Here is a 14,212-nt window from a genome sequence, read left to right as displayed (position 1 = left end):
ACAAAGGTGCTATGGAAACAGGCAATACTAGAAAATACAACTGTAGTTTCTGCCTATGACCAATCCCCCTTTCTAGGAATTAAAGGATTTATTGTTTGAGACCTACAATTGTATATAATACAATAACATAACTGATGACCATTATGTTATGTAACATAATCAAAAACTCTAGTTAATTTTATTTATATTGTTACAAAATTGCATTGCCTAATTTCCCACTGCCAAACTTTACTTTGCACACATATATGGGATTAGACCGAATAAAAATATGCCAATATACCAGTATAATTTGCATCAAAATACTGGCACACACGCGTTTATCTATATTTAGTAACGGTTTTGGATACTACTTTTGGATCTTGTCTGTCGAAAGTGCAGGGCTTAGCCACAAAAGGGGGCAGAGTGTAATAGTTAACACATAAAATGCAGCAAATGTTTTATGCATTTTTTGTTGGAAACGAATCATACTAATAAGTGGGTTAAATGTTAACTAGACTTTCCAGATATGTTCCAGATTTATCATCCTGCGCCAGCAATTGAGATAAACCACTGTCTGACTATTCAGTATCAGTAAATCTGACCTAGTGAATGTCATTTCTAAATTGATTGTTTTGGGTGATTAATAATATATATATAGTAACGTTTTGTATAAAGTATAATTATAAATCTAAATCTAAATATATATATATATATATATATATATATATATATATCACACACAGTATAGAGAGAGAGAAGGTGATGTATATTCATCCACCGAGGAAAAGATATATAATATATATATATATATATAAGTAGTGTGATGTTACACTACATATATATATATATATATATATATATATATATATATATGCACACATTTTACCATATGCTGTATAATATATTGAAACCTCTCCAAAAGACCCCCTCTTTGAGAAAACGACCCTTTGTCCTGACCCGGTTACCTGTGTCAGATTTTGAGTTCCATATTTCTATGCATACTGGTCATCTCCTTTGAGAAGACCACCCCTCTTGAAAGCCACTTTTTATGCAATATTAAGAGTCTGCCTCAGAGGTTTCATTGCATTACATACATGTAACATGCATGCTGCACAGCTGTAGATCTGTGTGTAAATTTAGGGTTCTGTTGTATGCATGTCACACACACAGCTTGGCTGCTGACATCTGGCATATACAGAGTGGTTACATAGCAGAGTTGCATACATGTCACACACACTCAGCTTGGCTGCTGAAATACACACAGGGGTTACATAGCAGAGGTGTATACATGTCACACACAGCTCAGCCACTGACATACAGAGCAGTTACATAGCAGAGGTGTATCCATGTCACACACAGCTCAGCCACTGACATACAGAGCAGTTACATAGCAGAGGTGTATCCATGTCACACACAGCTCGGCCACTGACGTATACAGAGCGGTTACATAGCAGAGGTGGATACATGTCACACACAGCTCGGCTGCTGACATATACAGAGCAGTTACATAGAAGAGCTGTATCCATGTCACACACAGCTCGGCCACTGACGTATACAGAGCGGTTACATAGCAGAGGTGGATACATGTCACACACAGCTCGGCTGCTGACATATACAGAGCGGTTACATAGCAGAGGTGGATACATGTCACACACAGCTCGGCCGCTGACATATACAGAGCAGTTACATAGAAGAGCTGTATCCATGTCACACACAGCTCGGCCACTGACGTATACAGAGCGGTTACATAGCAGAGCTGTATCCATGTCACACACAGCTCGGCTGCTGACATATACAGAGCGGTTACATAGCAGAGCTGTTTCCATGTCACACACAGCTCGGCTGCTGACATATACAGAGCAGTTACATAGAAGAGCTGTATCCATGTCACACACAGCTCGGCCACTGACGTATACAGAGCGGTTACATAGCAGAGGTGGATACATGTCACACACAGCTCGGCTGCTGACATATACAGAGCGGTTACATAGCAGAGGTGGATACATGTCACACACAGCTCGGCTGCTGACATATACAGAGCAGTTACATAGCAGAGGTGGATACATGTGACACACAGCTCGGCTGCTGACATGTTCAGAGCAGTTACATAGAAGAGCTGTATCCATGTCACACACAGCTCGGCCACTGACGTATACAGAGCAGTTACATAGAAGAGCTGTATCCATGTCACACACAGCTCGGCCACTGACATACAGAGCAGTTACATAGAAGAGCTGTATCCATGTCACACACAGCTCGGCTGCTGACATATACAGAGCGGTTACATAGCAGAGGTGGATACATGTCACACACAGCTCGGCTGCTGACATATACAGAGCAGTTACATAGCAGAGGTGGATACATGTCACACACAGCTCGGCTGCTGACATGTTCAGAGCAGTTACATAGAAGAGCTGTATCCATGTCACACACAGCTCGGCCACTGACGTATACAGAGCGGTTACATAGCAGAGGTGGATACATGTCACACACAGCTCGGCCACTGACATACAGAGCAGTTACATAGAAGAGCTGTATCCATGTCACACACAGCTCGGCCACTGACGTATACAGAGCGGTTACATAGCAGAGGTGGATACATGTCACACACAGCTCGGCTGCTGACATATACAGAGCGGTTACATAGCAGAGGTGGATACATGTCACACACAGCTCGGCCGCTGACATATACAGAGCAGTTACATAGAAGAGCTGTATCCATGTCACACACAGCTCGGCCACTGACGTATACAGAGCGGTTACATAGCAGAGCTGTATCCATGTCACACACAGCTCGGCTGCTGACATATACAGAGCGGTTACATAGCAGAGCTGTTTCCATGTCACACACAGCTCGGCTGCTGACATATACAGAGCAGTTACATAGAAGAGCTGTATCCATGTCACACACAGCTCGGCCACTGACGTATACAGAGCGGTTACATAGCAGAGGTGGATACATGTCACACACAGCTCGGCTGCTGACATATACAGAGCGGTTACATAGCAGAGGTGGATACATGTCACACACAGCTCGGCTGCTGACATATACAGAGCAGTTACATAGCAGAGGTGGATACATGTCACACACAGCTCGGCTGCTGACATGTTCAGAGCAGTTACATAGAAGAGCTGTATCCATGTCACACACAGCTCGGCCACTGACATATACAGAGCAGTTACATAGAAGAGCTGTATCCATGTCACACACAGCTCGGCTGCTGACATCTGACAATATATAGAGCGGTTAAAGAGCAGAGCAGTATACGTGTAGCTGTATGCAGCAGTAAACCATAGTACAGATCATGAATAGAAGACACTCGTCTTTCTGCTCACGTGCTGACACTACATATACATAGCCAAGCACTTGAGACAAGCTCAGCCCAGAGCCCGACTCCTCCTATGTAATCACATGGTCATGACATCATGAAAGGTCCTTTGGCCAACTAGGATATAGCATCTAGCAGTAGGGAAGTGTTGGGTGTCATGGTGTTAGCTCGGTGCATTCGTTCCTCAGCCTCTGTCTAGGGGTACGGAGTGCTACACAGAAGGAGAAGGAGGGACGAGAAGTCTGCACTGCGCCTGTCTGCATCCATACAAGACGTGCACTTTTCCCCTGCCGTCATCTCTGTGATGTGAGAAGTAGGGGGATTCATTGCTTTCAGTTTCCCCGGACACAGTGCAGAGGCAGCAGCGGGCACATCATCTCTTCCCCCTGACTGCGGGGTAAGGGCTTGCGTGGGTTCAGCTTTGCGTTTCTACATGCCATGCTTAATTCAGAGATGTCATGCAGATGTGGACTTTGCCAAGAGGCAGCAGACATCGATATGCCAGAATTACACTGCTAATGTAGTCAGAGTAATCTGCTGCTAATCCTGTCATGACTGCGTGAACTACTTGTAGGGCTGCTCATCTGTTGCATGTGTGTATTTATAGATAGCTACATGTGCATGTATTGTTCGTATATTTGCTTGTATATTTATATAGGTGTGTTTATATTTGGCTTTTCATGTTATAAACGTCTCGTTGCTTGGCCATGCTCAATAAGTACCGTGCTCAGCTCCTGATTCTTGCAATGCTTGTTGTTGACACAGTAGTTCTTATTACACTGCAGATAAGATGATCTGTATTTCTCTTTCATAGGTCATTCCCTATAAGGCACACATTAATCCCTGGAGTTTTTTTTTTCATGACTCTGCCTCCTGGTCACACTACAAAATAATATTATATTTCACCCTTTTGGATTTTGAGTGGAAGCTCGTGCTGAAATAGTTTCACAGTGTATATATATATCCAACTCCTATTTGATAGGAGGCTAAAGAATGATGATGGCCAGCACTACCAGTGATCATGTGAAAATCGAGCCTCCTTTTTTTCATGAGGATACTCTGAATCTTCAGGACTTTGCTCAGATCTCTAGCTATAGTGGTAGCACTACTGGAGGTACCACAGGATCTGGGGGTGATAATGGCATCAGGTACACCCCAGAACATAAAATGATGAGCGCTAACATTATAATTCAGGGTAGCAACCTGAAAAAGAAAAGCTTAGCTCCTGTGCCATCTGCTCCAGTGCCAGCTGCTGTCATTCCGGTCGGATTCTCTGAAGTTATTACACGTGGAAGTGAGGCAATGAAGTTGATACCAGGTGGGGGCACTGGACTTGGTGGATCTTCAAGTGGTGGCCGTGATGTAGTGGTTGCAAATGACCTCAATCCGGTTCCAGTGACAGCAGAAGGTGGTGCCATAGTTGTGACACCTGGAAACAGTAGTGCAAGCAGTAGCAACAATGGCAGTACCCCATCAGATGTCTCTCTTCTTCCTTCAGCTTCAACTGCTGCACTGAATTTGCTTAAACTTACTCCTCCTGAACTCGAGCACCTCCTTATCCAAGCTGCCAGCCCTGGTCTTTCATCTACATCCAGCAGTACTCCCAGTCCAGCTACAGTAGCCCCTCCACAGCAGGGTACACCAGTACCTATAACCACAGTTCCGCATCCCTTCCTATACCGCAATCAACAGGTTATCACTCAAGAGCAGGAAGGATTTGCTGATGGCTTTGTCAAAGCTTTAGCAGATCTACATAAACAGAATCAGTTACTGGGAGCACCTATTTCACCATCGGCCCTTGCTACGAGCTCTCCCTCTTATCCAACCCGCTCACTGCACCCAGCTGGAGAGGTCCCTGTTTACACTAACCTGAGCAGCTTTAACCCAGCAGCAGCTGCTACACAGCTCAGCCCTACTGTTCCTCAACCTCCTCCTCCAGCTACTTATCCTGGTAATACTGCCAGTACTACACCAGCTGTACAATTACACTTTCCAGGGCTTAATCGATTGCATACAGTAAGGGGTCCCCTAGATGAACCACAAACCGTACCTGATGTGTCCCAGGCTGGTCCTCCAGCAGGTAGTACAGGAGATACAAGCACACCACCTTCTCTTTCCCCAATTGATCTAGAGACACAGGAGCGGATCAAAGCAGAAAGGAAAAGACTGAGGAACAGAATTGCTGCCTCAAAGTGCCGCAAAAGAAAGTTGGAGCGAATTGCACGCCTGGAAGAAAAGGTGAAAGTGCTGAAGTCCCAGAACTCTGACTTAGCATCCACTGCCAGTCTCCTCCGAGAGCAAGTATCTCAGCTGAAACATAAAGTTATGAGCCATGTCACTAGTGGTTGTCAGATAGCTGTGACCAAAAGTTCACCAGGGTCCAAGACAGGAGATGCCTCTACTTGCTGAAAAGATTAACAAAGGCTACTATATATAGTTATATGGAAGGCAACAAATGACTCGCACAGAGCTGAGACCGTGGAGTTAGCCTCCTCAGAAGTGGGTTGCAACATTTACTTAATTCGGCTGTCTTGCCTTTTTTTTCCCTTTTTTTTCATTGGGGCAAGCTGTTTGTGCAAAATTTAGGGACAAATAAGTAAAAATATAACATGCGCCGATGGAGTAGCAGAATAGAACACAGAACGTGCAGCTATGCCAAAAAAACAAGCTGTTGTCAGTCATACTCTAGTCGGGAACGGGTGAAACATCTTCAGCTGTTCTACCAAGCGGTAAAGGAGCTTTATTGTTCACATACAATTGCATTATGTGAGTTGAAGGAACACTACAACACTGTTTGTTACGAGTGGCAAATAATCTGCGAGGATTATAATTATTTTTCGAGACCATAGGTGACATTGAGCCTCTGAGAATGAGCTTATACAATTCCTCCCTCCACCCAGCCTTTATTTAACTCGCTGGACCTGTTTGGATTTGTTGCTCCACAAACAGAATAACTGCATTCTATACAACATAAAAAGGGATAAAGGAGCCTATCATTGTGGATAGCAAAGGGCAATTACACTTAAATGTTGAGGAACGACATGCAGTGTGTTTACTGGGATGGCTGAATAACTTCAATGTAAATAGAAATACTGCTTACATTGTATTATCTAGTGCCAAAGCTTTTGGTTTGGTTCACATGACCCCCCCTTTCCCTTTCCCATAGGCAGGTATTTTCAGAAAGAGGCAGAATGTGGTAATTACACAGAATATTATTAGATATTAAAATGAAACATTTATTTTTGCTGCCAAGCATTCATCAGAGAAATATGCCATTCCAACACAATCCAAAAAGAAAATCTTTTGCTGTCTCTGCTTGCGTAGAAATCAAAGCATGCAGCCGAATGTTCTGTAAACTTGGAGCGTTTCTCTATTCTCTGTAGGTCTGTTTACTAACGTTCTGGTTTACCAGCCATTCTTTTATCCTTCACATTTGTAAAGCAGAGCTACAAAGAAAATGTTTTAAAGGGATGGCTTATATGATATTGCTGAAAGCAGACCTGTTGCTGGAACAATAAATGAACTCAAGCATCATTAAAGTCATAGTTAACATATCTGCCAAAGCAAGTGCATAGTCATAATAGCTGAAGTTACGGAGGATAACATAAGCTATAAAAAAAGTTAAAAAAACACTTCTGCCTTATGTTCGGGCAGTGAAATTGTACAAGTAAATGTTCTCTTGAACTGCACTTATCTGCCTGAGCTATTTAAAGGGAGCTCATATATTTTGAGACAATGCTTTTTAGATATTCGAAGTATTTAAAGTCCTGTAACAGTAGATGGCAATGAAGTGCTTAGACTGAGAAATCTATTTTATTTATTGCTCTTGGTCTGAAGCAAGACTTTAAATATTGTTATGTCTTACATTCTTTGGGTATTGCACTAAGTTCTAGATGTATTTTTGTATACTAAAGTGATGTGTTTCAATTGCCAAGCAAATTATTTAATATTTAATTTAGAAAAAACAGGGATCATGTTGCTTTACTATCCACTTAGAAGTGTGGTTAGAAAGCATTGAAAACTTTTGGCCCTGAGATCAAAACTCTATTTTCAAGTACAAAAACGTTTTGTGTATAACCTGTAAAAGTTTACTTTACGAACATGTGGGTAACATCCCTATCATCAAACTAAGTGTGCAAATCATACATGACTCATGCTCTATGCTTGTGTTTGCATTGCATAGACCAGTTTCATCTAAGTTGTATTTTAGTTTAATCTTACAGCCACTGGGTCTGGGTCCATGTGGTCCATTATGGTATTTTGAGTGGCTGCAAATTTTGTTTACAACCAAAAAATAAGAATTGTTATTGAGTACAATTTATAGAAAAGGTCCAATGTCTTGTAAATATCATCAGAACTCAGACATCCAGTCCATGCATGTAACTTAGATCCTGACCACAAGGAGTTAAGATGTTGTGACCTAGACTATAAATGAGCAAGCTTCTATCTGCATCACCTCCAAACACATGAGTATATTTGACAAATGTTTTTTATGCTATATATTTATTTTCGAAATATAAATGTCATTGTATTTTTGCTAGAATATGAAATGTGTATACTAAAAAGCTATCTGGTCATTGCACATTGTATCCAATTTGCAATTCAGACATGAATGTCCATAGAGTGGGAGGGAAAAATCCTGCTTAGTCAAAAGAAATTTGACATTTTTTGTTACTTTCTTTAAGTCAGGTTAATTTTTCCCTCTCATAATATGAGCATTTATAATCTATTTATTTCTTGAAACTTGAAGTTTTTGGTGTTTTAAGACTTCTATTTTTGTAAGAAGCTATTCTATAGAGGCTACTTTGTAAGTGAGTAACAACAAACCCTTCTACATATGCCTCTTTTTCTCTTTTGTAATGTGTACATTCCAGCTGGGACACTGGATGTGGAATTTTTATCCCACATCGGTGCTCTGAAAAGTGACAAGTTAAGGGCTCACAACTTTTTTGGGATCACGCTCTGTTTCCTAGAAACGTTTCTGTATTCAATATCGAAGGTGAAATGACATTTAATGCAATCGTCAAGAACTTCAGTCGGTTAACACTTTCATTGCTTTTTTCTTTTTCTCTATTGAGATATTATCTTGGACGTTAAATAGTTTAGTTGAGAGCTTTTTGCTATGCTACAAGAGTAAAGGGAAGTTTGATGTGCTTTGATTTCTTTCTTGATGTATATGTTTATGGAGCAAAGGTGTCCCACGTGAAAAGTTTGTGTATTTGATGTTGTGTGTACTATGGAAATATGCTGCAGTGGTTTGTGAGATTTTTCATTACAACCTCTGTAAATGTTTGCGTATAGTACAATTAATATTGTGTCTTTAGATAATCTGGTGAGTGACCGCCATGTTTTAATGTAGTAGATATGAGCAATGTTTGGCACTTGTGTTGTGCTAAAGATAAGCGCTTGGGCTTGTAAATGAACCCCACGCTTTTCTGTAGTATCATAATGTAGAGAAAGATAATCAGTTCATTTTTTAGTGATGTTGCTTATGTTTCTTGTAACTGTTATAGTACATTTTGATAGTTTGTGTACAAAACTAAAAATTTTTAGGACACACAGCAATCTATCATTGTGAGGGCATTTTCTAGTATGATCATTTGTAAAAAGAAGGTGACATTGTGTGCCAATGTTGTAGACCTGTTTCTCACAAGCCTGCTAAAGACAGAAATACATATAGTGTATAATAAATGAACAGATTTGGTTTTAGGTTTACTTTTTCAATGTTATCAGAAGAAAAAAGGATGAATATTTTTTTTCCTAATTCCTTTTAAGGGATATTTGAATGACAGATTTTTATGACATGGCATACACAATTGCAAAGACTCCCATTCCATTTTAGAGCATGATTGCATGTCATTCTATGTCATAACAATCTGTCATTGAATTTTTAACAGATGTTTTGAAGCACTTTCCTAGAATGTCGACATTGATGCTATTGTTAAATCATTTTATTGTTCTTACAGGGGTTGTCCAGAACTGAGATATTGATTGCTGTGGCCTTTTCACAACTTACCAAGTACAGCGCCATACATTGTATAGTGGTTGTGCTTGGTATTGCTGCTCATCCCCATTCATTAGAATGGGACTGCACTGCAGTATGGCCATGTGACCGTGATGTCACTAGCCTGAGAAGAGGAAGTGGAGGCAATATTATGGTCCTGGACCCTTTAAGGTCCATTTTTCAGAAAACAGTCAGATTTTGAAATGCAGATAGGAAAATTAAATATTATGTTTAATTTTAAAGGGTTTTCCAGGACTGTGATACTGAGCTCCACTTCCTCTTCTCATGGCAATGAAAATACATCTATTGGTTATATGGCATTCAAATGAATGAGGCTAAGCAACACCAAGCACAGACATTGTACAATATACAACACTGTGCTTGGTAAGTAGTGAATAGGCCAAGGCCCCAGCAATCAATATCATAGTCCCGGCTACCCCTTTAAGTTATATCCCTCTAAACTAAGCAGTATTCCACTTTTAACAAATAAGGCATATACGCTGTCCTCAAGATTATCAAAATCTCTACTTCTAGTCATCAAATGTTTACTTTCAAAACATAAAAATCTATCTTGGTTGAGTGATGCTCACAAAGATGGACAGCTTGCAAGACATAGCTTGTATACACTGCACGTATAATGCCTAGCTGTTTGATAGGTATCTAGAGTATGGCAAACCTAATGTGTAGGAAGACAAAATACATGACCTAGACATGAGGCACAGGAAAAATTTTAAGTTCCACTTCATTTGCCCAGCTGTGAAAGAAAATGTAAAGGGATTCTCAGAATTTAATAATTTAATAGCAATGGACTTAAACCTAAAACAAACTTCTCCAAATACTTATTTACCTCTCCCTGGTCAGTGCTATCCTGATCCCTTGCCACTCCTCTATTTACAGTGGTACATAAGGATATGTTATCAACATACAACTTCAAGAGGACTCTTCATTAGGTCTCAGAAGACCCAATGATATAAAACATCCTCTAGAAGCAGCTTATTTCCTTGAGAAAAAAAAGGATCGTCCTGGCAGTGTCATACACTATGTATTGTAGATATATAGTCCTAGAAGCCCTGGCAGCGTCTTATGCTATGTATTGTAGATATATAGTCCTAGGAGCCCTGGCAGTGTCATATGCTATGTATTGTAGATATATAGTCCTAGGAGCCCTGGCAGTGTCATATGCTATGGATTGTAGATATAACTTGAAATCCAACTGCCTCATCCTTATCTCCCCTTTATCGTGTGCCCAAAGCATATCCTCAGCGGACTTGTAATGGACTCCAAGCCTCTTCAAACTTTGACATTTATATACTGGCTAGAGTCGGCAGTATGTTATAGATACTTAACAGCATGCTGGCAGTTTAGTGCATCTAAACCAGTTTGTCCCAAACCAACTAGCTTTAAATTGGGTGGGTCAGGGTTCGATAGATGTCTCCATCAATTTAAAGGGGCTCTATCATTGGGAAACATACTCTTTAGATAAGCATATCCTTGCATAACCTTTAGAAAGGTTATTTCACACCTATCTTTTGTATGTAAATTGCCTCAGTAGATTTTGAATAAGTCCGTTTTTATTCATATGCTAATTAGGCTTCTCCGTGCACTGTAGGTGTCTGTGTGCACTGTCTGCTCTATGTGTATGTACAGCAGAGGCTGCTGTGCTGATGACTCATCTCTGCTGTACATACACATAGAGCAGACAGTGCAGTATAAATATGCCATCACTACAATTTACCATGGCAGAAAACACTCCTGCGTGACATTAAAAAGCACAGGACAGAAGAGAGTTCAAAGCTTAATAGAAACAAGAAGAATTATGATGAAATGTTTGAATGAAAAAAGACCTAATGTAATTTTGGCTAAGACCCCATGGGATGTAGCAATAAAGCACTGCGGGAAAACCCAAGGCGGCAAAGCATTGCAGTTCTTCCTGCAGCGCTTTAAACAGAAAGTTCGCAGAGTTTTCTTCTACTGACTTACTGTTACAATTATATCTATGGGGAACCGCTGGCGTTTCTGTAGTATTTACCGCAAAGTGGACATGGGATTCGAAAGAATCCCATCCACTTTACCATTACTGTAAAACGCCATGATTTTTCCCGCTGCGTTTCCACTGCAGGCAAATTGAGGCATTCCGTCCCGTGGGGCCCCGGCCTAAAGATCTCTACAGGATAAGTGAGGGAATGCAAAATAAAATCTAGTAAATATTATTTGATGGTTTTATCACTTGACATTTCAATCAGATACTGAGGGCCAATGAAGGGAAATGAGGCACTTTTACCCCATTGTCCACTGGACATAATGCTACTTATAAAGCATTATTGACGTGTTAAACACAGCAGTGATCCAGCACTTTGTTAAAAATTCATCATTTTATTAGTAAGCTATTAAAATTCACATATGTATATATAAGCAGAAATTCACTGAATAGAATCATAGGCCCCAAAATCATAGGTCTAAAAAATGATTAAATCTAACTTTTATTAAATTAGCCGATAAAACATAAATATCATATGTGCTCAAAAGAAAGATGTCAGAATCAACCAAAAATGGTAAAAACTACCAGAGGAGACCAGCCCTATGATATAGCAGAGCTGGACCCTCATATTATAGCACTTGGGCAGCCTAGGAATCAGCCCAAAGTATATGCATATGCAGTATATGATCTAGCACTTTGATGTGATAGGACATGTGAAAGTCTAGGAATTGGCCCAAAGTTTATACTAACCAGCTGATGCTTTCCCTAAGAGGTCCCCCAGCATATAGCCCAGGTACGAGGTCTCCTGAACCAAGTCTACCTAATAATGTTGAAAGCTGGCTGCTGCCTAAACTGTAAAGACTTTATAGCCAGCGTCCAGCACCAGCTGGTCAGTATATACTTTGGGCCAATTCCTAGACTTTCACATGTGCTATCACATGAAAGTGCTAGATCATTGCTGAGTTTGGACTGCATCAAGTGCACTCTTTCAGGTGAGCTGACCACTGCTTTGATTGTATTACAGAGGTACAGTCAACTCTTCTGACGTCCTGAAATGTAAGATTGGAATTTCAGATTGTGTAGGAACACAATGTGCTGATGAGCAGACACCCAGTTGTGACTGATCCATTTTTTTCCAGGAGGAATAAGAGGGGATTAGCGCATCATGGAGTTCTAAAAAAGGATGCTTTAGAATTGTGATTTTCTGTGGAAATTCCACACCAAATTCCTCACCATTTTCCTCTGTGTGAATGGACCCTTAGGGTCCACTTACACACAGGAAAATGGCGCTGAATTTTCAGTGCTGAAAAAAAAGCCTCCCATTGATTTCAATGGGTTCTGCTAGCTTTTTTTCCGCTAGTAACCTAGGCAATTCACTGCACACCGCTTGCCAATGCGTTCGGTAGTCTGTTCAGGGGGGTCCCCGTGCGGACTCCCCTGAACGGATTACTGACACAGATGTGAACCAGGCCTTAGATTCAAGACATTTGGTGCAATCTCACAGGAAGGTAGACTCTGTAAAATAAAGAGTAGCCAACCTGTTGCGATGTACAGCAGCAGCATAGTGGAGTAGATTTATCCAAATCCCATCCACATGCTACAACTAAAACCTGCAGCAAGTAAATTAGATTTCAACCTTTGCAAGTCAAAGGTTTAGGGTCCATTCACACAGAGGGGGTTTTTTGCGAGGATTTTGGCGCTGAATCCATGTCAGAATCCACGTGGAAAAAACACCTCCCCATAGAGTTCTATCAGTTCCGCTAGCTTTTTTTTTTCCACTAGCAGAATAAAAGCTTCCTTTAGACGCATTCCACCTGCAAAAACCAACACAGTCAATGGGAGGCGGAAAATCCACGTGTAATTGGCAAAAACCATGTGGAAAAACCGCTAGGTTTTTTCAAGGTCAATACACTGAGCTGGAGGAAAAAAACATTTCCTAATTTCTAAAGCGGACTTTTTCTTTGCCAAAATACTCCGTGTGAATGGACCCTAAAAGTTGCTGAGGAACCACAGAAATTCCTGCAGTTAACCCTCAACAAAAACTACCCTGACTGAAATTCAGTATCGTGTCAAACTCATGTGTCTCGAACTTTTGACTTTGTTCTTTCCTCTGTTAGCTGAAGCTCAAGACCACAAATTGACTTATGGTCTAGGGCATTTTTTTTTTTTTACTATTTAGGAACTATATTAACATAGCTTTTTGAAAACTGGATGTGAGGGTTAATATTTCATTTGATACTAAAAGCAAAGTAATTGTAAGTGGGGTATAAGAAGAGTTCTCCCTTTTTAGTACTTGCACATTTAAGCATGTTCTACATGAGACGTAGCATAGGAGGTTCACTGTTGATCAACTCTTGAGGGGGTTAGCCTTAGGATAGGCCATCCATATGAGATCTGCTACTTACTCACCATACAAACTGTAACAGTGATTGTGGGTACAGCACTGCCCCATTGAAATCTATGAGATTGCATTCTAATACCTACACTCACTTGTACAGTTTGTATGGCAAATGAGCACCATTGCTTGTATTATGTAAACAATACTGTGACCCGCACTAGTACTATCACTACTGGTGATCTGATGGGGTCTTGGTTGTTGGACCCCTGCAGATCTAATATTGATGACCTATCCTAAGAATAGACCATCAGTGTTAGAGACTAGATAACCCCTTTAGGCTGGGGCCCCACTGGCCAGAAATGGCGTGATTTGGCCGTGGCGGAAAGTGGATGGGATTCATGTGAATCCCATGCCCACTTTGGGGGAAAAAAGTCGCAGCACAGACACGCTGCGATTTCCAAAACCATCGTGGTTTCGAAAATTGCAGCATGTCAATTATATCTACGGAAACGCCAGCGGCTTTCCTATAGATATAATTGTAACAGAAAGTCTGCAGAGGAAAACTCTGTGAACTTTATGTTGAA

At 40.8% G+C, this 14,212-nt stretch overlaps 1 protein-coding gene across 1 annotated transcript; it reads left to right on the top strand.

Annotated features, from left to right (window-relative positions):
• Positions 1-3,433: 3,433 nt before the first annotated feature.
• Positions 3,434-7,371, top strand: LOC142211602 (transcription factor JunD-like). Its single transcript, XM_075280391.1, has 2 exons — positions 3,434-3,705; positions 4,123-7,371. The coding sequence occupies exon 2, from the start codon at positions 4,302-4,304 to the stop codon at positions 5,715-5,717; it is 1,416 nt and encodes a 471-aa protein (XP_075136492.1). The 5' UTR covers positions 3,434-3,705; positions 4,123-4,301; the 3' UTR covers positions 5,718-7,371.
• The last annotated feature ends 6,841 nt before the right edge of the window (positions 7,372-14,212 follow it).

This window comes from Leptodactylus fuscus, chromosome 1, assembly GCF_031893055.1.
Source record: "Leptodactylus fuscus isolate aLepFus1 chromosome 1, aLepFus1.hap2, whole genome shotgun sequence".
Classification (NCBI taxonomy): Eukaryota; Metazoa; Chordata; class Amphibia; order Anura; family Leptodactylidae; genus Leptodactylus; species Leptodactylus fuscus.
Note: the sequence above shows the minus strand (reverse complement) of the source record. Positions and strands in the feature narration are given on the sequence as shown.